Source organism: Opisthocomus hoazin, chromosome 18 (genome assembly GCF_030867145.1).
Source record: "Opisthocomus hoazin isolate bOpiHoa1 chromosome 18, bOpiHoa1.hap1, whole genome shotgun sequence".
Taxonomy (NCBI): Eukaryota; Metazoa; Chordata; class Aves; order Opisthocomiformes; family Opisthocomidae; genus Opisthocomus; species Opisthocomus hoazin.
Window position 1 is genome coordinate 9,836,218 of NC_134431.1, and position 27,720 is coordinate 9,863,937.

The window sequence follows — 27,720 nt, forward strand, 5'->3', positions numbered from 1 at the left end:
GAAGAAGAATTATAGATGGAAAAAAAAATGAGACTCCCAGCCACAAATCAATAAGACAAAGAATAAGAAGCATGCATCCTTTTCTCCAGAAGAAAGGACTAGTTTTTAAACTTTTTAAACTTTGAACTAACAAGATATTTCAGATAAATACAGAACAATGTTATTTCAAATTTCTCTAGATGTGGTTTCAAGCTGTCTTCAGAGAGCTCCTGCTCCTGCCAGAGGCAACCAGGACATTCTTTTCACAGATGTACTGAGCTGCTTCTTTAATGTAGGTTAGGATATTGCCACCATCGGTCCTGTTGAAATCACATTCTTCTGGCTGGAAGTCATCTTCTAGTTTCCATCCTAAATCCTTTCATGCCCAGTTTACATTTACTGGCTCAGTGCCAGCCTCCTCTATAAGCTTAAATAGTTGTTCTCTAGTTTTTACCCACCAATGCATTCAGAGACAGTGACCCTACGTATTCCCTCTATGCCCCCTTTTTCTTAGGCTCACTGAATTGAGCACCTTTTAGCCCACTCTGTCAAGAGATGTTTTCTTGATCCTTCAAATCTGTTCAGATTTTACTTCTTTTAGCAAAATATCACAGAGTAGCCAGATACAAATAGAGTACACAGTGTTCTTACATGGCATTAGACAATTTCAGACACTGTGAATAAAAAAAGAAGAGTTGTATTTAGGTCTTGTAACACAGCTTGCACAATCTCACACACAGCCCTTGTAGAGAGCAGCACTGAAATAAGCAAAAGCAACTCTATTGTAACTTCCTGTATTTAGCAGTTTTTTTCCCATTCCTCTTCTCAAAGCCACAGAGATAATTGATGTTTTTAGTCTTTCATAAAATACTTCTACAGAATTTTGATACAAATATAAGAGGACTATGTGGCTCAGGACATTGGGTTCTAACACCTTTCACCTCCATGTCACCGGATTTAATCCAGCTCATGAAAGAATGAAAAGCTCTTTCCATTTTAAGGCTGTTTATTGGCCTGCGTGAAGTAAGTTTGGTGGTCTTGATCCAGTTCCTAGTTCCACATCACAAAAGCCATTACCATAATTAATTTGCATTAGTTGGCTCCCTCTTGTTAAGAGTCTCAGTAGAGAGCCAAATGCTGAATGGCTATGAAGAATTAATTCTTCTCTTGCCCTTGGAGGTGGTCCTTCTATTTCAAGCTTGAGGTCCACTGGCATGACTGTGGAAGGAAACTTTCACAGTGACTGTGACTATTTTACAGTCCGGATGTATCTATACAGCAGCTTAAGAGAAGACTTTATTCTTCAGTTCTGTCAAATCAATCTCTTTCATTAGCACCACACCATTTGATATTTCCTTTTTCCTAAAAATCTAAAATCAAACCACTATCTAAAACTCATCCTACTCATGTTTTTCTTTTACTAATCATCTACAGATATGTTGTGACTGGCTTTTGTAAATAAATGCAGCAGAAATGCCCGTGTGTTTGCAGAATGCAGGGTGTGAGAAACTAACAGGCAAGCAGGACTTTCAGAACTTGGAAAAAAAAACCCCAACCAAACCCAAACAACCAAACTGACAGCATTTCCAGAAATACATGTCCTCAGAACAAAAGCTTTCCCTCTAGTGCTTACACACATTTTTTGACTTGCCTTCCAGTAATGTGCTAAACCCAGCACAAAACTGTGGGAGTTTTCTGGGCAGTTTTTCTCTCTCACACTCTTATCTTCAGAAAATGTGTTTTTGAAATGTCAGAACAATAAAGCAAAGCATTAAAATATTGAGTACTAATGAGTAGGGGTTTCCAGATTGTGAGAAGCAACTCCCAACATTTTAATGCAGATGCTGACATAGAGCTAGAGTTTTGAATAAGCTGGCATCGGGATCTTGGTCCAAGGCCCAGTCTTTCACTGCTTGTAGTTGAATGCTTGTCAGGATGAGTATTTCAACATTATTTCACTGACTTTTCCCCTCATGTTCAAGCTAGATTGAACAAGAGTAAGCATGAATCATAGAAAGTTATCCAGAACCATGAGCTGCAGGTAAATAGTCAAGTATACATGTTGGAACCACTGAAATTTTGGCAGAACCTTGCTGCCTCACAGAAACTACAGGAATATAATGTTCTTCACAGGGTCTGGCCCATCTGCACACTGAAGTCATGTCCATCACGTGTGTAAGTGTGAGCAAGTTCTCACGACTTCACCGAAGTAGATCAGAGACACATCCAGAACCTTCTCTACATCTAAGACTAGTTAAAATGTTTTACTTTTTATGTATCATCCCCCAAAGCACCATGCTTTGTTTCCAGTAGGCTATATCATCTTATCATCAAAGTACATCAGTGTCAGAGTTTACTTAAAGAAAATTATAAAGGCAAAGACTACACGGAAACTCCCAGGTTTCCAGGGAAGACAAATAAGCAAAATTACGTTCCAAGGTCATCAGAAAATAACTGAATTTTGAACTTTATAATTCCTCGAGATCCTATTGGCACGTGCACCTGCTACTCCAAGCAGTTTTGCTGATTTTCTAGAAGGAAAAGTAGGCCTCATCAACCTTGCTAGCGTGATTGCAGGGATCAGCAGTCTGAAGATGCCAGATAAAGCACTGGTCCAAACGCACAGCAGAAAGTTACAGGCTTTGCATAACTAACTTGGCTAAAAGCTAGCTCGTTTAGACTAACATTAGGCTTCTCAGAGGCAGAAAGACATGATAAGAAGACATGAAAGGATGACAGTTCAGGAGATCCAATTTTCTAACAGGGAGATAAAAGGAAGAGTAAATAGGAAAGAGAATGGTGGGAAGAAGAGCCTGAACATACTGAGAATGCTAAGTCTACCCAGAAGGATCCTAAAACTTGTGAGAGTCTGCTATTTTTCACTGATCACACACAGTTTAGATTCGTGCTGTCACTAACACAGATTAATCCCGATATTAGAAGATCCTCCAGTTGGGATTCTATTACAAAAATAGCACAATGATAAAACACCTTAAGACAGGCCTATGGTAGTTATTTTGTACTTGTTCCCTAAAGCATCAGACTACATCCCTTTCAGTTTGTGGGTACCCTGAGGTCAGTGAAGTTTTTTCAGCTTCATTTACCATTATTCCTACCCCTCATCTGAATTTCCATCTTAAGAGGTGAAGTGTGTATGTGCAAATACACACATGTGTATACATAACCATTGTGCCTTCCAAGGGCTGCATCACGCTTTTCTACTCTCTCCATACCCTTTAGGCTAAATGAAATCTGTACTATTGTAGAATGGCTATTCTGGGAAAAAAACAGAGATCTAATTAGGCAAATTTATGACTGATGATCTGTAACTATCTTTGCTGCTCCTTTTAGCATGACAATGACATCTCTCAGTTCAACATCTGTTGTATAACCCAGGGGCAAAAGGTCAATTTTGTTGAATTTGGGGCTCCAGCCATGCCCACCAGAGGTTCTTCTCTTCCTCATCAGTTTTTTGTAGGTAAAAATGAAGCTCTCCTAAGTGAAAATGCCTAATTTTTAATCATAAATACCTAAACAGAACACCTACGTGGCTCAGAGTGGTTTCCATTATAGGCCAGAAATGTTAATCTGATGTCACAGCAACGCGACAACATCTGACAATCACCTCCTGGGATCTGGGAAGAGAGTTAACTAGCGCTTGCAGATTATCTCGGTTCTTCAACATTTATTAATACAGAGCTAATTTCTGAATATTCCACCCAAAATCTTCAGGGTTTTTTCAAATTAGAGCTTCAGGTTTTATTTCACTTCAGACTGGTTTTTGTTAGTTTAGGGTGCTTTGAGGGAAAGAACCCTATCATCACATTGGAATCTGTTTAGATAACTTTAGCATCTGTTTACATTTTCCACCCATATACAGCATCTACAACCCAAATAATACAGTGGCTACAATCACACTGCACAATCTGCCCTGAATCAGTAGTCACTTATTCATCACCCCCACTTTAATACACAGAAAATGCCAGAGTAAACAAATAAACTTCTGTCATGCTAACAGCTCTCATGAACTGACAGAGGAAGCAAGTGTCAGGAAGAGTGTAACACTAGCCTTTCACTCTCCCAGAACCCACTTCCAACATCCTCCAGCAAGAGTACAACTACAGATCTAAACTGTGGAGATAAAAGGGTGGTAAAAAAGACGCGAAAATGCAGAAAAATACTGTTTATAATAAGAAAGCAGAAAGATTTCAATAGTAACATGCCATCCTTTTAACAAAGCCAGATAATATATACAAGGGGATCATGAAGGTAAACTTACTTTACCACTGGAGTATATAGACAGTGTAGTCGGCAGTAGAGCCTCACACCCTGAAGAAGGAAAGATGCACGGTATTATTAGTTTTTTCCTTTTCAAAGACACACTGACTAGCTAAAGCTAGCAAAACCTGGACACTGATGTCTCTACTCAACTGGAATTATCTATTGATTAACTGTTTTTCAAAACAGTTCCCTTATCCTCTCTGTCAAACATTCGTTCTTCTTTCTCTGCCTCCAGAAGCTGAAAAATCTGTTCTTTTATCTCTAATGACCTCCATTCCAACATTTTCTCCATCAATTCTTCCTCACAATTATCCCATGAACTCATGTCCATAAGAAGAAATCCAATTATTAAAGGTATATGGGCAGATATGGGATCAACACAAATCATTTGACATAGAATTATCAGGAACAGCAGTTGATCTCTTCTATCTCCCTGAACCGTAATGCCCAGATTTTCAGCGAGCATGCTGTATTATGGCCTACTGTTTTCTTTTAAGAACTTTTTTTACTATGTCAGGACTGTAATCAGCAGTCTTGAGTGCAGTCACAACTATATTGTTATTGCTTCCTCTCCCTGGAGTGAATGTCTCTTATGGAATTAGGATGGATAGCTTAATACATAGCTTAATAGCATTAGGGATCTCCTATATAACAGGTCAACGATATTCAGAGGCAGAGCAAACTCTTTTGTGCAAATCACAAGGTTCCAACGAAGAATGATAATACAAACCTTGGACATGATGTCTTCCAATTCACTTCTTGGCTTGTACGTTCCATCATCATAGCGAAATCTGTACATCACCTGCTCATTCTTAAACTGGTGCTTATCTGAAACTAAAACACCAGTATGATAATTAAAATTAGTCCTTTCACCCCTGCCATGTTCTTCATAGGCCATTTGGTACATCTACACCTATGTACTTGCTGGTATCTATCATTTTCTGAAGAGAGGACTCAGCTCTTCAAATTTCCCCTTACTGTGTATACACATGCTCATGTGCACTTCTGAGTAGCTCCACCAACAAAAGTAGCCTTCTAAAATACTAAACCTCCAATAAAATTGAAATTTCTTCCTTGTACACCAGATTCAATTTATGTAAGGCTTTGGAAACAGTCCTTGTGAAGGTAATTTGGACCATCTGACTTTTTTGATAAGTGTTGAACAAAGTGCCTGCAAATTCCCACAACAGTTATCACAGCACTAAAGTAATTTTTGCAGCTGCCCAAAGTTCTGCAGCTCCAAAAGTAGAAGCACGCTGGTGGAAGTAACTACAGCTGTTAGACGTATTCTTCTACCACAGTTCTTATATTTATTAGTGATGTCCTTGTAAAAATTAGGTAGTACTTTTGAGAGACTGCTTTTTCACCCAGAATAGTCATTCCACAGTAGGGCAGTTAAAATCTTATTGGGTAATGCTATATACTGATAGGTTTTAAAGACAAGGACACAAAAGATGTTTCAGTGTGATAAGGAACCATTTCAAATGAAGCACTGGCCAAAATCAGAAAAGAGTTAAAAACCATACCCAGTTTCAAACAGATTTATCCAATGCACCAGACTAGAAGAGGGTTGAAGTCTCTATCCAATTATATGTAGGTTTATCCTGTCTCTATTCTAAGGTAATATATATTATATATAATAATACATATCCTTTTGCATACAGTGGAATCTTTAAGCTGTGTAAGCTACTGACTTCTTTGAGTGTCTGCAAGCTCTGGATTTTGTATTTCTAAATCCACTTGAGAATCGAGCCTGCAGAAAGCGTCTTTCATGTCTGGCACACAGCAGATCAGGTTCTGATCACTTCTGCTCTCTGTGGCAGGTACCAGAACTTCCACATCAGCAGTCCCAGATAAAATAGCCAGAATTAAAGGAGACAAGAGAGGAAACTGAGCGATAAAACACACAGAGCTCAGCACTTCACAGTATTTAGCAATCTTCTATGGCCCTGCTTCGCAGGCAGGCTGAGAGATCAGCAGTTTTCACCTGACAGTAATGTTCTACCAAGTGAAAACAAAAGATAAGAGATATTGCCTAATGTAGAATAGGGGTAACGGCTTAAGTTTTACGTTACTGCTACATTATGAGACACATAATGGGATACTTTCATATCTAATGATTTATCAAAATCTAAAGGGGTATTTCCTTAAGTAAATGCAGTGTTGCAAACATCTTCCAATGTCTAGCAAGAACTGTCATCAGAGACACTAGCACCAGGAACTCCAACTGAAGGTAACATTAAAACCAAACCAGCTGCACCTTACTCAGGGCATTTCTATAACAGGAGCAGTAGATGTAACAGCACAACTTTCTTTGAGCTGTAAATCTGTGTTTAGAGAAAAACGACACTGCTGAAAGTGTCAGACTATGAAGTTATGGCAAGCTAAACAGTCATCATGAAATAACAAGACTCATGAGAGCTTTTTGCACCAACAATGCAAGTGTACACACCCAGAACACAGCCAAGTAAGGGTGTTAAGGCAAAAGAGCATTCTTCATCCAAAGGGGTATCCCTGCACACTGGGGAGAGAGAGAGTTTCAGTTCTCCAAAGCCACAGTTAGGACCAAGTACTCAAAGGTGTTTAGTGCTTTTGAGCTCATGCTCAAAGCCCTTCAAAGTATGAATGTGCCTGTAAGTATGTACCTGGGGGTGGAAGTATATGTGCATGAAGATAAGATTATGGTACTGCTCATACTAGATTTCTCTATGTTTTAATTAAAAGGACATAGCAGACATCATTTCTTAACAGTGTTATTGCCACCTGAAAGACAAGTTTGTGGAGCTGAGCTACCAAGAGATTAAAGCAAAACTAGTCTAATTAAATGGCCCCCCTATTTAAAAAGGTTTCCAAGAGATGGTATGGAAATGAAGACCACTGGTGACTTAAGACCTGTATACCTTATTCCTTTGATGTGCATTTTGCAGCTAAACTCACCTGAAAGTTTAAATTGGGGCATTTGCTGTTTAACTAGAACGTGACTATGTTCCTCTGTCTGCATAAAGCAATATGAAAATAATAGGAAACAGCAGGACAAATCTGGATTTAAAGGACATAATCTGAAGAAAGACCTTATTTTAGTAGAAACGTGGATAGCACAGAAAATTTTCAAACAAGCATCTTGTGCTACTTTGGTCACACAACACTTTTGTATGCACTATCCTACTCTTCTAAATTACCCCTCATCACAACAATTCTAGGTCATCTGCTGGGTGTGATGAAGAAATAGGGTGCGTCACTATTTCAAAGAGAGTCACTCCTGCCAAATGAACTGGAAAGAACAAATCCCACAACAAACCCTCCATCATCTCTTTTCTTTATGACAAGCAGTCTCATTAGAAAGAATGACCCATCGTCTAGAGCCCCTCACTCTGTTCGCACCTGTGCCCCATTCTTAAAGAGCACTGCTCAACTATCCTCTCTGTTGATGATGTCTCATATGGAAAGCTATATTTATTGATCACCACAGGTTTTCAAACACACAGAGGACAAAGGAAGTACCTGATATATTCCTCAACAAAGCTGTTGCAGAGAAATCAAGCAACTGCAGGCATAAACACTCTCAAGATACCCAGCAGTCCTGTCTTTGTGATACGAATTTGCCCACTCATTAATCCCAAAAGTCATTAAACATTGTGAAGATTTTATGGGTATGCTACAGGAAAGTATTTGAACATCATGTGAACAGCTGCAGTCAGTTTTCCACCCTCACTGCCAGGGCATTACTGAAATCCGACATTTTTTTATGGCATGGAGCACTCACCATGATGAATAATTCCATTTTCCAAAAGTGCCTGCCCCAGGTTGACCCCTTCCTCTGGTTTGCTTATCTCTCCAATCTCTGTGAGCCATGATACAAACTCACTGCAAAGGGAAGCAGAACAGAAACAATTAACTTTTTCACTCTGAATACAAACAGACACATGCCTCTGCAAGTCATCAACCAACCACAGTAGACTCTCTTCTTGAAGCAAGTGTGAAAACTCTTGTAAGCAATGAGACCTCTACTAGGTGGCTCCATTTCCTACATTCCTGGAGGAAACGGTCTGAAGAAGGTCCAGATCTCCTATTCGTGAAATTTTCCCACCATTCCCCTTAGCTCATCATAATTAGCATGCACACAAAAGGAAAGAAGACCTGGCTGGATCTATAAAGATGCTGCAAATCCTTATTTTACTGAGTAATCCAGACATCCAAGGGGGGAAAGCAAAGCAAGATTAACTGATGACCTTAAAAACAAGTTGGACAGTAGCGAAAACAGCTACTTCTATCCAAGCTACCCCTCCAAGCAGCATTCATGGTCTGACTTAGTTACATACGCTCACCTTTCTTCATTGGTGCTGATTTCTGCTCACCTGCCCTCCCAGTGGTGTGACCGCATTGGCTTTCATGGAATCACAGTAGGACTTAGGACAGAAGATTCTGAAGCTCAGAGCAGTAAGAGAAAGTACAAGGCTCACTGACAGGTTAAGTTAAGGTCATTTACTGGAGCTGATGCCTGGCAGATACATAAATGATGCTTCTAATTTACAAACAAAAGGTGCTAAGTCTGTCTGCTCATGCAGCACAAAATAAAACCTCTCTCTGGTGAGGGGCAGAGCTGCACGTATGGACAGAATAAAAGCCAAAAATGGATGGATATGTAGGATGTTACTCAATTAGAAACAGTAAGTACAGAAAAATGGACACTGCAAGCCTGATAAATACAGCACTGCCAAAGCCCTAGGGGGCTGAGTTGCTTGCCAGGTTAATTAGTGATTATACTAGAAATGTGTGAAATTCATAGAGAAGAACAAAAGGAATATATGAAAGTAGAGCAATATATGGGAAATTTGAGTTCAATAAACCACTTGGGTGCTTGCCAACGTGCAGAGGGTTGCTACTTATCAAAACCAGTATCCATGTCTCCACTTGTGAGCTCTAAATGAAGTATTTTTAGACTCTTCATGTTCATCAGAGCTGACTCATCTAAGCTGTAGGTAGTATTTGCATTTTGGAATAACAACAACAACTTCAATACTGAAAACTTAGGTTTGCCGAGGGGCTACTCAGTAACTGTCATAGTATAGAAAAAGCAGCAGAATCTATTCAACTATGCCAGGGGAATCCCATGGAAACCAGCAGAGTTTTGTAAAACTCCTAAAGCCAGAGTACTGTAGTGATGAGTCAGACTATCTCCTAAAGAAAGCTCGTTCTCAATTTCCCAGTGATTCTAAGCTGTTTCTAGAAGTATTTGAAAGCTGAAACAGTATATAAACTGCAGAGGGAGGAGAAGTAACAACGATCCTCCACACTCATTACCGAGAATACAAGACACACACTGTGGAGTGCCCCATCACAGACATGCTGGTCAATGAACGTAAGCATGTTAAGTAGCCAGGGTAGATGCTCAGTTGCTATACATTTTTCCATCAAGTGCAATGGGTCTATGGCAGTTTACAGGACTTAAACAGTTGCCCAAAACTTTGATGGAACACTGCTACCCTGTTAGCTTTCCCGCTTCTTTTATTTGGAACTGTGTCCCTGGAGTTTATTTGGATTATAAATATAAGGCAATCTTCTTAAAGTTTGAAATTGAGAGCTGAAAAAGAAAAATAACTGAACGCTACTGTCACAGTCCTGAAGCCTCAGAACCATGGGATGGTTTTCTTAAGAGCTACTTTAAGACTTCTGTGGCATTTCACTCATAAGCAAAATCAGTAATCGTTGCTCTGAAGGCTTTACAAGCACTGAAAAGTGCATGATCCAGAAATATTCCAAGAGGTTTTTTAGGCACATGCTGGACTGTAACTAAAAAAGCACCAACTCCAAAAGTGGATGGCAAAGCTTGATTTGTTTCCTCATCTTGTCCTGAACAGTTCTCCAGTGTAACTAAGAGCATCCTCACTTCTCAGTGCTGTCATGCTCAGTTCTCATCCAGCCTGCAAGTCAGGACACCATCTCCCAACTATACCTCTGAAATCAAGCGACTTGGAACAGCTGGGTTTCTACTCCAGAAACACACAGGAAAATCCAACCCATCCAGGTGTGTGCAATCTGATCAGATATGTTTGGAAACTCCTGAGGTTAATACATCATCTGTATTACCAGCTCAATACAGTTCAAGGTTTTGCAATCAATTTAGTGCAGTGTTGACAAGAACCATAGCAAGCATATAATTTACATGTATTGGCACCAACGCACATCTTTCCCACTGTATCACTAGTCACATGCCTAAATGCCAGTACACCTGAGGAGCGGTTAGGAAAATGGATTTGCTCTCAAAGCAAGCCAGTTGCTGAAGTTAAGTTCAATAACCAGCCTTATAAATAAATATTGATGATATTTCTGAAGATATTAGAATTAGTTAATGATTTTTTTTTTATCTCTAATTATCTTATCTCTGGAATTATCAGATGCTATTTGACATCCAAAGGCCAAGAGAAAAATTACTTTTTGCAGCCTTAATGTTACTCTCCGCTGCACGTAGCAGAAAACCACAAAGTATATTGCAGTACAGTTATTAGTGACTGCTTTAGGTGGGAATATATGAAAAAACGAATAGGTGACAGCCAACATGCATTGTTCAGGGGAAGCCTCAGGAACATTATGAAAAGTCTGTAAGTCATGACCAGATTGTACTGATTGAGTTGCACTCAACAGAGTTGCCCAGGAGCGTACCAAAAGTGACTGTTTAAAAAGATATCAGCAGAGTTATTTTCTATGGTGAAGGATGACACATTGGCAGAAATAATGCTTTTGTCAGAGATCAGGATATCTGCAGGTATCTCAGCCCAGGCTCAGTCAAGTCCTCCCTACTGGAGTGTCAGGTGGCTGTCAAGCAAACTGAGGGCAATGAGCAGGACATATTGTGGAGCATGTAAGAAAACAGACATTTTAAAAGAAAAAGTAGTAGCAGGAAATCCCTAGTAAGAAAATATCAGGGAATCCACAACAGACTCATATATATGAGCACTGGAAGAACGTAAGTTTCTGATCTGGTACTTCTTGTTACATGGAAAATAGGAAATGCTATATCATGCCTCCAAAATCAAAGCTTTAAGGTTTCAATTTGCATCCAGCAAGATCAGTCGGAGATGGGGGGTGGTGATGGGGGTGCTTGTGTGAGTAAAAGAAAAAAGCAACCAAATCTCAAAAAATCAAGAATTTTTTTTATAGCTGATATATCACTAGCCTATGCTACCAGACTGCCTTCTGTCAGGCAGAAAGACAATGCATCATTTCCACTCCCTGCACACAAGGAATGCTGCCTGCAAACTGCCATTACAGACACCAGAGGGAGGGAAGGGAAATGAATGGATACTCAGAACTTTGATTCCTCCCACAGCTGATCATTTCAATCACAAACAGCTGAGGCAGAAATGTCTCCTCAGGTCAACTATAATGTGTCTCCCTGTATGTCATGCAGGACATTTCCCTACAACAGCCCCACTGCTACCACATCTAATCTCTGATGTGCTTCATCCACGAGGTCTCTTTTCTACTGCCTCATACATGTCATTCTTAAGAACTATTTTGTAATAACTAGCCTGAGTGAAAGAGGATTTTTTCCAGCCAATAAAGCCCTATATTTCTAACACATGCATCATGTCTCCTGATGCACAAAATTTCATTTGTGTCTGTTACATTGACAAACAGGAAACTTCTAAATTTAATCCTGAGATTTGGACAGTTCTGCTGGATTTAAACATCACCTGGTAAGCATTTGCTTGTACACAGAAGAGGATACAGGTTAGGCCACCAACAGCCCTGAGCTTGTGGGAGTTAAGGTATTTTTTTCTTAATCCTTTTGCCGATTTGAAACAGCTGTTATGAGTTATTGTACAATAGAATGAGCCATCACTATACAGTCTGCATATGGCGTGAAATAGAAATCAATGATTAATTTTAATAAATCACAACTGTAATGGGGGTTACAGCCTTTTCAATTAAGCTGCATCAAAGCACATCTGACCTGACCTCACAATGCCATCCCCCGAAAATCCAGAGTTCATTCTTTTAATTAGTATGAAAGGGCCTTTTCAATTCAAATGCCACTTACTTGCCAAGAAAGCACTTGGGAACAGTACTTAATTTTCTCCTCCTGTCTTTGATAAGGTTCACTTTCTTGCTCATCATCATTTGGTACAGCTTCTCTCCTTTCTCTGCAATCATGACGTATGCATCCCTCTCCATTCCCAGTTTCAAACCTGGAATACAAAGCAGAAATTCCTTCAGATCCTTAACATTAGATAAAGTGTTTGCTCAAAGTCAAAAGCTGAGGCAAAATGGACAAAGCAGTAGAAACACAAAAATTAACTGACTCATTTTCCAAATAAGGGGGAAATTGGGTCATTTATTTATCTGAATACACAACTGCCATTGGCGAGTTTAGCACCAATGAGATAGATGCTTGCAGCTTTTCTTCCCTATTGTAAAAAGTGGCTTTAAACTTATGGTTACATCACACCACACAAAGTAGAATGGTTTACAGAACATGGAGAAGTTCCAAACAATGGAATATAAAACATACACCTTCTGAAACTCATTTCCTGTTGCAATTTCACTTTTGACTCTGAAATAACTGCCAGCATAAGACTTGTTCAAGGCAGCTAAATGCTTGACAAAGCAGATGACTTTTTGAGTGTTTTGTTACTTGTCGCCAAAAATACAAAACTGCTGAAATCAAATTCACATCCTTAAATAAATCAAAACTAGACAGGAACATTATTTAGTCATCTTTTCTTAATTAGCCTATTTACTAATACCCCAGGATAAAAATACAGTTTGACAATCATATTAGACAGTCAGTGAAAGAAATATTGAATGATTTAAGGAATGATAGGTAATTGGATATAGAGAAAATTTCACGTCCACTTTGTATGAGTTTCCACGTAGCTCATGCTAACTTGAAAACTGCTACAGTCAGGAGGATGATCTCTGAAAACAATAGGTATCTATGTTACAACTATCATCATAACTGGCATTTTCTGTCACTCTTCCCTTTAGATTTGCAAATTGCTTCAGGAGGACAGCACGTGAGAAAAGCCATTTTGCTGCTGTAGATGTTTTGTCTTTTCTAGCCTGAAGAAATCGTTTTGGTTTCTGGCTATGTTATTCGAGAACTTGCAGATCTAGGCAAATTTGCAGTCCAAAACAAAGGCACAGATTTTAGACATCTCTAAGATTAACTTGAAAACAGGCAGCTTGAATTGGTCCTGTACTTACGTGCCTAATTTTCACAGAGATTGACTTTAGGCAGAATTTAAGTCATCAGTGTAAGGCTAGAAAACGAAAACTGTACATTCTTTGGGAAGAGCAGTTCACTCTAACTGGACATAAACCCTGTTGCTTTATGATAAGATACTGAAATCAATTCACAGTCTTCTGTGTCATCAGAGCTGCCTTCTAGCTTCTTCAAAACGCTTCATGCATTTGTTTTAGAGGCTTGAAATACACGTTGCAGAAATTAGATTTGCACAACATTTTGTCAAATACAGTATTTCTTTCATGTGTCCAATATCTGGCTAAAGGTTTTGGCTCCACAAATTCCCTGGCTTGCTGCCGTTATTCTTCCATCCCCTTCTTCCCCCAATACTGTGATCCAATTCAATGTGAATGCTGACACATGTAGCCAAGACTAATTTGCAACGTGAACTTGTGATAGAAAACAGCCTGTGTAATGGTATACATGTTTCATGCTCGTCTTACATCACTGAATTCCCCAGGCTCTGATGTAAATGGCAGACTGGAATGCACATTCTACCCAACTCATCCTACAGAATTGGGAATCTCACCAAGCTTTCTAATCCAAACACTGACATCTCTGTGACTTCGCAAGTACTCTGATCCAAAAGAGATTTTCCAATAAGGCCTAGAATGTCTGCCAGAGTATCTATGCTTATCTCGAGTGCCTGTCATCCACTGCCACATCATAAAACTATACGACAAAAAGCATCAGAAAGAAACCACTCTTACTAGCCAACGCTGCATGAAAAACTTTGAGAAACTTTCTATTAAGGAATAGTTCTTTTCCCTTCCTAGTATTTATTTCAGTCAACTCCCTCATTTTCTCAAGCTCCCTGTTTATATATGGTCTGTTTTTCTAGTCCTGTCTTTTGACTTCTTATTGAACCTTCTCTCTCCTCACACATTTTACCTGATGCACAGGAAATTCTGCAGAGCACTAGTGACCTGACAAAGCAAAAACTCACTACGAAATGGAAACTCACTGGATCTTTTAGAGAGATGATTTAGCACTCTGAGGGTAAAAGCAAGAGCCAAGAAATGCATTTTATTAAAAAAATACTTCATGTGGAAGATCAGGATCCTTACAGCAAAGTGGGATGCAGAACTGACCAGTGAGCACAGATCACCAGCTCAGAATGGTAAAACATTCCTTTTAACAAAAAACCCCAACAAAACATTCAAAAAAACAGCAACAATAACAAAAACCCCCGATTCTCTCTGTTGCCTTCAGGTAGTTCTTTTGAATTTACACCATGCGTGATCTACATTTTGAAGGTAGTACCCTTGCTATTATCAAAAGGCATATTGGGATTCATATATGATAAGGTATGTGACAATGTTTTATATTCTATGGTAACAAATAACATTGCAATGTGTATTGTGTTTAGCAGATTAGTTGCAAAGTACTGTATTTCAAAGGACATCAAAGGATTTAGATTCTCTGCTTTCATTAAACTTCAGTGACAGAACTGTAACTTTCTTAAAATACTTTAAAAATCCAAAACATTGCTTAGCAAGTACGAGTTCTGAAAACACACTACTAAAAAAAAGGGTTTCAGACTGACCTCTTTCAATATTAGCAGAGATGAGCCATTACGTCTTTAATGGAGTTACGTGTGCAGAGAGGGGAATCACTTCTAAAACTCAGGCACAGAATGTTTTAAAATAGTGTCATTTCTTCTGGCAAGGAGCTATTATTTATCCCACTGAGCAAACAGGGAAGCAGGTTCACTTGTGAAAGATAGTTCTGACTTTTAAAGGAACTCAGAACTTTTATCACCCACTCTGATTCACGGCTTTGTGAGCTTGCTTAACGCTGTTTCAAGACAGGCTTAGTTTTTGCTTCATTCCACAAGAAAAGATAAAAGTGACAAGCATCTGCATACATTTGTCACCATTCTCAGCCTAAGTGTAATATTTCTAGAGTTTTTTTCACCATCAACTGTTCTGCTTGTTTGAAGATTGTGGAGACCGAGTTTGTGTCATTGCCTCTGGAAAAAGGCTGCACACTGGATTTCTTCTTTCCTTTTAGTGATACAAATACAATTTTATCTTATTTATGAATAAAAGACCAAAAAATGAAGTTGATGAAATGTAATTTTTTTCACAGTAATTCAATGCATCAAAGAAACTGACTCTGGCAAATAAAAATATTTCATAAATATGCTGACACAAGTCCATAAAAACCCGTTCAGAAATACTTCTTTTCAATCACTTGATTTTCTTTGTCATTACAACAGATTTTAATTCTGCCCATGAAGGAAAAACTGCAAACTTTTCTTTTTCTTTCAGATACTTATACATGCATATACATTTCTCCTTTGTACACAAGTTCATTCAGTGCATTAGAAAATACATTATCCACTTACTCTCTCTCTGCTCCCTTTCCTTGATTATAGCATCCAGCCACTTCTGTTTGTCCTCTGCAGTCTTGGCCATACAGACAAACCATTTGTTTTTGGCTGTGTTGTGTATCTTCCAGCCATTTGTCACAGTGTAGCCGTTGCTGTGGTAATCTGCTGTAAAAACCCGGAAACACAATGCACACAATGAACAGAAGGCCTGCTACTTTAATCAAATCAGTGGGGGACACCTTAATTAAAATTTTCTTCTTTGAAAAGCGTGTTCTGGAGGTGTTCCTCATGCATTAGTCTTACTGACTGTTCATGTGACTGGTTGTTACCTACCACTCTGGAACTGCAAATATTAGCAGAAGTATCCTTGACTAGGCTTTCAACTAACTGAATGTTTCAGTCCTAAGAATGACACTTTGTGTCAGAAGAAGAACTAAAAATATTTTAAATACAACTGCATCAGTGAAAAAGTCTATGGTGTTTGTTCAGATTATTTGTTCTGAACTTTCTGGGGACGAGCTAACTTCTTGCACTGTAAAGGATTTTTGTCCACAGGACATGGGAACTCTTTAAATGTCAACAGTTTAAAGGACATAATATTAATTCCTGGCTTATTACAATAGGAGCAGGGGCTGGTTTTGCCTTTGTAGATGAAATCAGAAACTCGTCCGGTCTTACTGCCTGTGTCAGAACACAAGAATCGTAACACAACTGGATTCCCCTATTTTGTTCGTGGCCACATTCCATGCTACTGATTTGATGCTAAGACTAATATTTGGTAATACTCTAAATAAGAAGATCCAGAAGTTCTGTTGTTATAGCTGTAACAGCTTAAGATGTAAGGAAAGAAAGGATGGACAGAAGATAAAGTATCTTTTACTAAATTAATTTGGATTAGGAGAAAAAATAGACAAGCTTTGAGGTACACAAATTCTTCACAAGGTCATTCCAAAACGAACAACAAGTGCCTGAAAGCATGTCCAGTCTTTCAACTATATAAATTGGTCTAATAATGAAGGCATCAGAAGTCACACAGCTTACTTAAGAGTTCATTACAGGAGATGGATGAGTGCTTTTGTATCAACTTCCAACACAAGATCTGGATTTGCTGTGTTGTTAAAAGATGGTATTGGGTCTCTTACCTGTTCCATCTTCCACATTCTCCACCTCCATGACTTCTGTATTTATTCTGCCCCTGAAGATATACAGGGACCCATTGATTGACTTTGTCCGTTTAGATGGCTTTTTCCCAGTAACTCTGCAATTAGGATTTAGAGTGTTAGTAACTCATAAGCAAACAGTGTAACTTACATTTGCATAAATCAATCTGAGCTATGACTATTAAAAAAGGATTTCAATATAGTGTTTTGTGGTATTTGACCATGTCTTATTTTAAACAACTGGAATACTCAATCAGCTCACAAAGATAAGCGTACAATGGTGTCAGTACAGTGATAAAGAGCTTATTTTGTAAGATTACGTGAAGATTGGTATGCCTTTAAGATTTACATTCTTGACAACTAACTGATTGAAATGCCAGTACAACTGAACTGCATGCGGCTTTGGGATGAAAACTGCAGTATCACCTGACATAATGCTACATTTGCCTCCTTTTTTGTCTAAAGCATTGATAAATTTGTGCTATGTGTACCATGTTTCAAGTATGAAGTGTTTGAAACAAACATGTAAAAAGACTAGTGTCACATGGTCTGTCGTATGTGCGTTAAATGTCATTGTATGCAGCACCTGTGAAGGTGCTGCTATGGTGATTTTGCACCAAAGTTTATATCCTTGTTCCTAAGCTTTATAGCGTTTCTGTTGGAGTGTCTTATAAAAAAATTCCAGGAAAGTGCTTTTCATTGCTAGTTATGTTCTGAATTTTATGTCTAGAAAAGGTTTAAAACTATCCAACTGACACCTGCTGAGCTTTAATATCTAAGAACAACCCTGCTATGTGAACCAAAACACTACTGGTCAAATGATCATCATTTGAGATGGCAGGTGTCCAAACTCCGTACAGTGAAGGGACTGCTGTGGCAACATGCCAGGAGCTCATAAGATTCAAGGAATATTGCAATAAAAAACCGCTGGGGAGAAAATTTCTGTCAAAGTGAAATATCTATGATAAACTGAGGTGAGAGGAGAATCACCAGGGTTTTCTGAACAATTTTTCCTTTTACAACTACAGTGACAAATACACCTTTGGTGATGACAATATATTTACATCCAATCAGACTGACAGGGATTGAGATCTTGGAGCTATTAGATCATTTCCTAAAGACGACTGCTGGAGTCAAAAGAAAAGCTGCCCTGGCAGCCTTAGTGAAACCCTTTAAATACTCAGCCCATTTCCCCACATGAAACATATTGTTCCTGACATCAGGATTCAATTTAAGCAGCAGTCTATGATCCTGCTAAAAACACAAAACAATACTCAGCCCTGAAAATCTGTGTCATCGGTTGCTTCTGCAAAAGATGAGATTGTAGTCTTAGATCTAACATCACAGACCTCATTCTCATTCTAAACACATTTTAAATTGGTCTCAACAACACTACTCCTAATTTATGCTATTGTGAAAAGATACGATGTTCAAATTCAAATGGCTGCATTGTGGACTACTTATAAAAGATTGAGGCCCGAGTTCTGATTGCACTTTTCAATCAAGAAAAACTCCCATGATTTCTACAAGATAAGCATAGTATAAGTGAGATGAGAACCAAGTCATTCAATTTCAGATTAGGAACAGATACAGGCGGTTTTGGGGGGTTTGGGTTTTTTTTTTCAAAATCCGTGTCCCACTAACATGTCAGTTATTTGTCAAGCAGCTGGCCAAATAATCACTCCAGCACAACTGGATAGACATTCATTTCCACCCTGGACTAATTATAAATAGCAGCTAGACAGAAGAAACATCCAAAATTAAAGTCGCTCAGCAATCCCTAAATATATCTTTTACATTAGGCATTTCCCAGTAGACTTAATAAAATATTCTACTTTTAAATGGAAATCAGATTCTGGACATTTCATCAGTTCTAGCTACATTATGACAAAGATAAACAATATCGATCCTTTGGGAAAATCAAAGTGTTACAGCAGCCTCCTCCAAAATCAAGCCAAACTACAGAGCAGCTCAGTAATATCTCCAGTACAAAACCAGAGTTCTTAAAAGGCAGTAGAACATTTTGTTTTCAAAATCTTAGTATTCCAGGAAAACTGCTTGGACAGCGTGGGAGGGGCTAGGCTAACCTGAACTACAAACCGGTCTAGAAAATCAGTTTCTAAGAGCTCTGAAGAAGTGAAAGATTAGATACTGAATTGATTTTCTCTCCCCCCTCCCCCCTCCGGAACAGTTTTATGTTTGAAGACACACAGATTTCTGAACTCTGTTTCACATGGAAGTTTGGATTTTGACAAGTCTAGTAAAATGAAAATGAAATATTTCATCTTTCTTGCTTCATTTCAGCAGTCAGAATGCTTCAGTTAGATAATATTAAAGGCCATAAAAGACTGAACTGTGTAATTTTTTCAATTTAATTTAAATGCTTATATTACATTCTGATAATTTCTAAAGTAATTTCACCTAATAATTTGTATTAATGTTGTATAGTTTCAGCATTATCCACACAAAAAGTGTGAACTTTACTGAAATTATTTTTTCTCAGCTTAATGGTTCCAAATTTTGCATTAAACAAAAACCTGGGAAATAAACACAGATTTTGAGATATGAGAATTTTCTTTGGAGAGAACACTCTGGTTTTTGAGAAGTTCTGACTGGGTTGGCCATTCTACTTGGCCATCACCAGTAAAGAAGTATAACTTGAAGAAGGGGGAGGACATTAGAGGAAACGGAGTAGGAGGAGAAACTGGATTGCAGAGAATGCATTGTAAATTCAGAAAAGACCAAGACATGAGAATGAGACTGGAACTGTGAAGGTGAAAAGCTTAAGAACTGAAATGAAGTATAACTTCTGCAGACGCAAACTGTTCTCCACACTGCCAATGCTATTTTAATAATAGGCAGTACACATTAGCAATGTTGAAGTTTTATAAGGTGGAATGATGCAAAAATCATTGCTAGGATAAGAAAGGAACAAAATGCACAGAACACATGGGCTGCAAATGCTGTACAGCAACTTGCTAATCTTCATCTCTTCCTCACTCCTCTGTGCCCTGCATTTATTCAATATTTTCTTAGTCCTCCACTTTCCCCTTTCTTGGCTTTATATCGTTTTTCACATCACCCTCTTCTGCTCGGAATAACCTCACAAATAAAGCTGGCAAGGCCTCCTTCTTCACATCGCTCCTGGAGACCCATCTGCTCTGGGAAGCTTTCCAGCTGTAAATACTCACTCTGCGTTTTTTCTGCACTGTATCAACTTCTGTCTTTGGATTGCGCACTTCTCAGGGTGGGGACCCCATTACTGTCTGGCATGTTTATCCTACCACGTAATGACTTCTTTCTCATATAGTCTAAGTAATAGCAATAGCAAAGAACAGAGGAAAGTCACACCTCTGACTCAGCTCTACAGAGCAACAGGGAATACAGTGAGTGATCAGTAATTGATCATACCTTCTGCTGACAAAACTTCCGAATGGTCTCATTATAATACGGTAAAGACAGAGCAACTCACCTGGATTTCCTCTTGCAATAGACCAGTAGATTATCGAATAGAAAGAACATTCTCTCCTGGATATTTCCTGCTGAGATTTTTAACAAAGTCCCTTGCAGCAAGAGCTGTGTGCAGATATCTGTCAGATTTGACCCCTGAAACACAGAAGAGAGATATTTTTTATTTTTAACTTTTTGTGTGTTTGTAATGAAGGGTTTTACTAAAACGCTGTTCTTTTATCTGCATGTCATTAAACTGTGAAACAACTGATGCACTCATAAGGAGGAAGTTCTCAATTGCTTAATGGCTAAACACATCATGTTTTCTCTGGATTACAAATATTTTTTCGAGTCCTCATACACTACAATAAATCTTCCCTACTAAACTCCAGGAGACTTTTTCCTGAAGAAATCTTTCACTCTCAAAGCAGCTATATTGCAAGTCTCTCAAGACCACTAGTCTTTCCTGCATACCCTGAGCTATCATTGCAAATATCACAAGTGATGGCTTTAGGAATGCTTCATAAAAGAATAATGGTATTTCCCTAACATTAGAGCTCTGATACTGACATATGTCACTATTAACCATCTCTTTGCAAAATTATCTCAGTGGTCATACATCCTTCCAACTCTTTCATTGGAAGTATAAGCAGGTACTCTCCTCTCTCCATTCTGAGATCTAATAAACACATGTAAATTAGAAACATAGCCATGAAAATCAGAGGCTGGGTCCTGGACACTGTGCTAGCTGCTATGTGCAAGGTATTATATGCACTAGACAGACACAGAGGTAAACAAGCTTAGTGCTCAAGACACTTTAGCCTGTGAGGATGTCCAGAAGCTGAAAACCACAGCAGATCATTCTAAACCATTCACTCCCCAAACTGTTAGCCAGATTATGCCTAGGAAAAGTGGTCATACAGTCCTCTAAATGGGGCCCTTTAGGACCAAACCAGTTGGGCCCAAATGATAAACAACTATAGGACTGTCCCAGGTTGTTCTCAGGACAGGCAAACTCAAGTGTCCCTACGTTCTGAATGCACACAGTAGGGAATCTGCTCCTCAACTGTTCCATTGATCAAACAAGATGGTCTGGCTACATCTTAGGCAGTAGGCTTAAATTCCTTGATCTAGCATTACTTCTGAAGTACAAGAGTATCCTATCAATAAAGGTCCCTTCTCAGAAAAACACCCTGAGGCACTGGAAACATCTACCATCCAGTTCTGGATCACTTATTAGTTTTTACATTTCTCTTTGGGTGGGAAGGAAGAGCAACTTAAGGTAGCGGTAACATTCTTTCATGGTCAGCAAGCAGATAAGGAATTAGATTATACGACCCACTGCCTTGAGTCTTACTGGAAAAGAGAACTGGCTTTGGATTGCAAGGCATCCATTATCAACAAAACTGCGTGACTTGCAAAGGTCCATTAACCCTATATTCACAAACAGAAACATTTTGTAAAACACAATTCATCCCACTTAAAGAAACTGAAGACAGCTCTGTGCACAGTCATGAAATCCAGCCCCATCTAGAAAGTCACCCCAGAAGGATTTGTTTGAATTATTTTAGACATTGCATATGTGATTGGGTATTTTTGTCGTTTTTGAGGAAGGTACAGTCTGCTGCCATCAAGCTATTTAGGGAAAATCAGCTTTTTTAAAATGCAATGCAGTCACTCTAAAGGTGTGAATGAAGTTCTGATTACACCATTTTCTAAATCAAACTTTGCCAGCTGTGCTGTCCATATCTTGCTTTTAGTTAACAAGGAAGCAGCTATTCTTTAAAGGCTGCCAAGTATGCAGCACCAATTTTTGTGTTTCACATATGTGTTTCTATACATTCTGGATAGCATGATGCAGGAACTAGCTAGATGCAATAGTTCTATCTGCTGTCCTGATATGTTTTTATTTTTTTAATCATTCTATAGAAGGAGTTAATACAAGAACAGAAATGAGCACTTGTTATTTTGAAAATAACCTGTTACTATCTCCAGGAGAAATCGCTATCTCTCAGAATTACACCACCAAAGGCCTACTAGCGCATACACAAATAGGAACAGAAACCAACCGACTATACAACACAAAAGCATGCTCCTCATGTGGTTTGCCTATGGAGAAATCAAGGCTCCAGGGCACCTCAACATCAAGTACTTCATTTTCCAAAAGATACCCAAAGACAGCAAAAGCAATGAGCACGGTGATATCAGTAAATGCAGTCAAACTTTTACCGACACAGGAATCACTCAGTAAATTATCTGGCCTATTTTGTGCAGGAAGTGAAAGCAAATGATTGCAACAGTTGATTCTCATCCTAAAATCTAAGAATCTTTGTTTTTCCATCAGACCATCACGATGGTATCTGAACACTGTTGATGCATTTCCTGTTTGCTGTTGACCTATCTACTTCCCATTTATATCAATTTCAGAGGTTTTTCAATAGTAAGATACAGAGTAGGAAGATTTATTTGATGTTTTCAGACATAACATGGGATTTCTCACCTTTCTAAGTGGGACTAAGCTGCGGGGGGGAGGCAGGAAGAAAAAGAAAACATCATAGCTGCTGGAATTGCAAATTACAGCCAATTATAAAATGATTGATCTGCCTAAGTGCTAACACATATCTTACAACCCATGCTGTTCTGTGACAGAGGTTTTGCTTCCCTATGCACTTCAGGCTGGGAGAATCTGGTGATACGGAGCAATTGTTCAGTAAAAATAATTCACAAGGACTCATGAGGAGGAGCTCTCTCTACAGAAAAATCAATATAGAATTAATAGAAACAAAATATTAACTTGTTTTTCACTAAGCAAATGAAAACATTGTATATAAAAATTGGTCTTCTCATGCATCCTCTACTTCTCTTTCCCCTTTTTTTAAACTAATCTCCATTTCCCAGAAGCATTAAAAAGAATCAAAATGACCTGCCTGAGACTAATCCGTAACATACATCTACAAGGATTCTGTGCATTCCAAAAGAATGAATCTGAGTAGAGTTCATTTTGATGAACAGACCTCTGAGTAAGCTGCAGGCCTTCAGCGGCTTCCCAGACTTGGCCTACTTTAACATGTCCCCGTATTATAATCTGTCTCAGAAAGAGACTGACAGGATGATGCTAGTATATGCTCAGTGCATGACAGTGATAGTTGTGTTAGAGAGGGAGACACAGATCGGTGGGTGGAATGTTGAAGAAAAAATGCTGAACTGCACTTAGTGAAGTTACAGATGACTCTTCAGGAAGAAGAGATGCTGCAGAAGCAAAACAATGTCACGTTGTTCTTCATGTTGGAAATACTGGAAATATTGAGGGTGGCACTGACGGCAATAAGATGAAGCTCAGACCAGGGATGGTCCATTGGGGGAACTGGAAGGAAGTGCAAAGTCATAGAAACCAGTGAAACTGCTGGTTTGTTAAACAGAAATATTAGACAAGGTGGAGCCAGTTTCAAATTACATGAACAAATTAATGCCAAACGTCATGTTAGGCTGCTTGCACACTCACCAGGTTCAGGCTACATATCTTGTAATTGTAAAATACTTGAACATAAGTAAGCTGATCTTCACTCCTTTTTGACAATTGAGATGTCTCCGATCAAAATAGTTGGAAGCTGTAGGCCTTGTTGAATTAGCATGTATGGTATATAACCATATATACAAGGCATTAGTGTTTCAGAATCCATATCCATGCTAACAGAAAAAGGAAATATTCCATTTCATATAAGAGATTGCCATCAGATAAACTAAAAATAGGCATAAATTCACCTTATAGACTTCATCCTACAGCCAGCTCTGTGGCTTACATCACTGCATTGTTAAGCTAAAAACGTATTTAATTCAGTAATTGCAGCTTTCCTTAGATAGCAGTTAGGAGCTCTTCGCATTAGGAATAAACTGAGAAATGCGCCTGAAAGAACTAAAACCAGCTATTCACAAACACAGCACTTTGCTCTAGAGTCATAACTTGTAAGACCCCTAGCACTGTGAAAACCCAAGACAGGAACTTGTCAATCAGTTTCAAACTTCTTTACACGTACAGAAGCAAAAAATGACATGTTGAGCATTGGCACATATCTGTGATGTACAAAGCTAGTTTTCCTTCTTTTAATATGCCACTAGAATAACTCGGAAACATTCCACAGCTTACTGAGAGGGAAAAACACTTTTTCCTTTTTGAAATTTTGAGCTGAATGACCTAGGTGACTTTGTTACAAAACAGTGTATATAAACAAATCCGAAAGGGCGTTCAGCCCCAGAACGATGCTGGAGAAGTTAAACCTTTAAAAAAAGGCAATAGTTTTGGATACCACTTCATTTATGGCACCATGGACACTTCAACAGTCATGCTTCAGGCTCCGGAGTTCAAGCCTCTTGCCTAGATGACCCAGAGTTGCATTGAACCTGAAATGGTTTTAACTGCTTCTAGAAGTCTTGCTAGACAGAACATTATATGACTTTGTTTGCTGACCTTGCTATCCAAAAAATACACAGCTGGATATCTGGGTTGTTCTCACATCTCTAGCTGGATGCCAAGAACATCCTTCAGGGAAAAAATGAGCAAGGTTTAAAACATACACGAAAGATAAAAAACAACCCAGAAGAGAGACATAGAGAGCACCCAAGAGTCCGAACACGAGGAAGTTTACATGACCTCTAACAAAGTGTCTTCAGCTAAGAAATCCTCAGCTGGCAATAATCAGCCTTGACATTTTAAATGTCAGTCTCACTAAATGCCGACGCCAGTCTCTCCATGAGACCATTTAACACCACTGACTCCCTATGGTGCACCTCCCAGAGGCTTCCAACTCCACTGATTCAAGGGCCTCAACGAATGTCATCACAATATAAGCTGCCAACCCTTTGCACACCATACCGACTTCCCAGTATTTCTACGAAGTGGCTCTTCTTCCAGAGTTGTTCTTACCCCAAGCTTCACTTTCTAGTTTTCTCCCTCTCTTCTTTTTCTCCTTTCCATAGTAAATGCTTCTACCTACACATATCCACTAGCTGGTAAATACATCACTAGAAACACACCCATGAGCAACTTAACCGGAGCAAACACAAATATATCAGTTGCTTTCTAATCTAATACTTGCTAATCTAACCTTTATCTTTTATACAGGAAATCTGCATAAAGCTAAGTGAGCTAACTTTCAAAGCTCCCAGAAGAACTAAAGGCTTGTAGGAATGGAAAGAGAAACTTCTGTTATTTAGACCAGTCCTGATTTGATCTTCCAGAATTTGTCTTTCAAATGAGATGTTTCCATTTTAAATGTCAGTCATTCTAGCTCTAACATCTTTCTTTCACAATCCATTTGTTCTCCTACAATTTCGCAGCAGCCTGCACACCCAAAATAAAACACTGAATTCTAAACTCGTCAGAGTGATGCCACCCACACTGTCAGGAGCATTTACACATCATGTAAGAAACAGAAATCCCTGTGCACAGCATGAGTCATTAAACTTCAGCCCATTAAACTGTGTTGCAAACTCCCTCCAGAGAGCTTGCTAGTCCTGCATCATACCTCCCATCCTTCAATGTGGGACTGCAACTGTTCAAGGGCTTCCAGTTTCTCCATCTGTCTCTTCGTCTCATTGATATTTGTGCACACTGTCTTCATTGCCTGCAACGCGTTCTGGACAGCTGGGTGATCAGGATGCTTAGAGGGAGTCCTCTTAGCTAATTCCTTTTAAAAAAAAGAAAAAACATGCAATGTAAATGTAAAAGTGGCTCACGGAAAGGCACAAGCATTAGTGTGCAGTCCCACAGTAAAATGCCAGAACCAGTGCAAAATTAAAGAGACGTTGTGGGCATGTTTCTGCAGATGCTGTTCTCTCTTCTGCATCTGTGCAGGGTTGCTGTTTTATATGAATGCTGCTAAACAAATTAAGCAATCATTCACATCAAACATGCCAAATTCAGAGAGCTCAAGCCAAATATGTTTTGCTGTGTCACATATGTCTGCTTCTAGTGTGAACCAAAGCCAAATAAATTAAAAGATTACATAAAAACCACACTGTCCACTTCAAAGACATGCAATGGACTGTTGATCTAGCCATGGTATAGATGCTATACCAGCCCCAGGGATGTGTATCCAGTATTTCAGTAATGCTGAGCTCGGATCTTTATATCAGATAAAAATTCTGCCCATAGCAGTTCTTGTCCGGAACCACCACAGCTATGGAAGCAGGGTTTTCCATAAACTAAGGCCTCACAGGAATAATGCTAGGCTCTATACCCCACCTACAGTACTCAGAAAAATGACCAGGTTGACTAATCCCAACCCACGTGAAGCTTTAGGACCTAGATTGTCTACACTGATTCAGCAAAAATGTGCAACCAAAGTGCAAATCAGATTTGCCCAAGAGTGGAACTGCCCTCGTGAGAAGCCTGTCTCTGTCTACTGACCAAAGCGGTATTCCAGTGAGACACCTCTCCTAACTCAGACACCTCAGTGTACCGGGCATCTGTACCCAGGTGCTGGCAGGGGGGGCTGCAGTGGCCTCTGTGAGGAAAGGTGAGGGGCTACCCCGCACTGGACACAGCCGGCTCCGCAACAGACCCACAGTAGGACCCGGCTGAGCCCATCAGAGATGGTGGTGAAGCCTCCTTGAAAATGTGTTTAAGAAAGGGCAAAACACGGTATGGCAGAAAGGAAAAACGTTGAGAAATAGCCCTGTGAGGACCAAGGCCTGAGAAGAAGGCAGGGAGGAGGTGCTCCAGTTACCAGAGCAGAGATTTCCCTGCAGCCCTTTGAAAGACCAGGCTGGAGTAGTATCTCCCTGCAGCCCATCCAAATGTATTTTATTTGGCCAAAAACAGACTCAGCTTGGTTTAACCTGTGATGGTAATTAGTAAGTGAACTCCCTGTCTTTATCTTGACCAACAAACATTTTTTCGTCTTATTTTCTCCCTCACCCCATCAAATAGTATGAGTGAGAGAGTGACTTCGTGGGCAACTGGCAGCCAGCCAAGGACAACCCACCAAATGCAGATAAGCGCCTACAACTCTGTGCATTCAGAAATTGCAGGGAAATGAACTAGCCACAGCTGTCCTGTGTATAATATTAATTTTATGAAGGAAGAAATTTATATACAGAAGAATAAGTAACTTGACCAACAGCAAGTCACTTGCAGAACCAAGACTTTCTGGCACTCAGTTCAGTGTTTTAACCTCCAAGACATGTCCATGGCAAGCGCAGAGGGCTCCCCAAAAGGCAAAGTGGGAAAAAGTGCTGGAGTGGGAAAGAGAGAGGCCAAGAGAGCAGCA

The 27,720-nt window shown here is 39.3% G+C and overlaps 1 protein-coding gene across 2 annotated transcripts in view; it reads right to left on the bottom strand.

Annotated features, from left to right (window-relative positions):
• Positions 1-27,720, bottom strand: part of PREX1 (phosphatidylinositol-3,4,5-trisphosphate dependent Rac exchange factor 1) — a 175,751-nt gene that overhangs the window by 51,402 nt on the left and 96,629 nt on the right. For both annotated transcript variants that reach the window (XM_075438502.1, XM_075438501.1), the window contains exons 6-13: positions 25,975-26,136; positions 20,475-20,608; positions 16,985-17,100; positions 15,858-16,007; positions 12,302-12,449; positions 8,024-8,124; positions 4,991-5,094; positions 4,259-4,308 (exon numbers count right to left, since the gene is read on the bottom strand). In XM_075438502.1, coding sequence (XP_075294617.1) covers positions 4,259-4,308; positions 4,991-5,094; positions 8,024-8,124; positions 12,302-12,449; positions 15,858-16,007; positions 16,985-17,100; positions 20,475-20,608; positions 25,975-26,136 — 965 coding nt within the window. The remainder of the gene's footprint in view (positions 1-4,258; positions 4,309-4,990; positions 5,095-8,023; positions 8,125-12,301; positions 12,450-15,857; positions 16,008-16,984; positions 17,101-20,474; positions 20,609-25,974; positions 26,137-27,720) is intronic.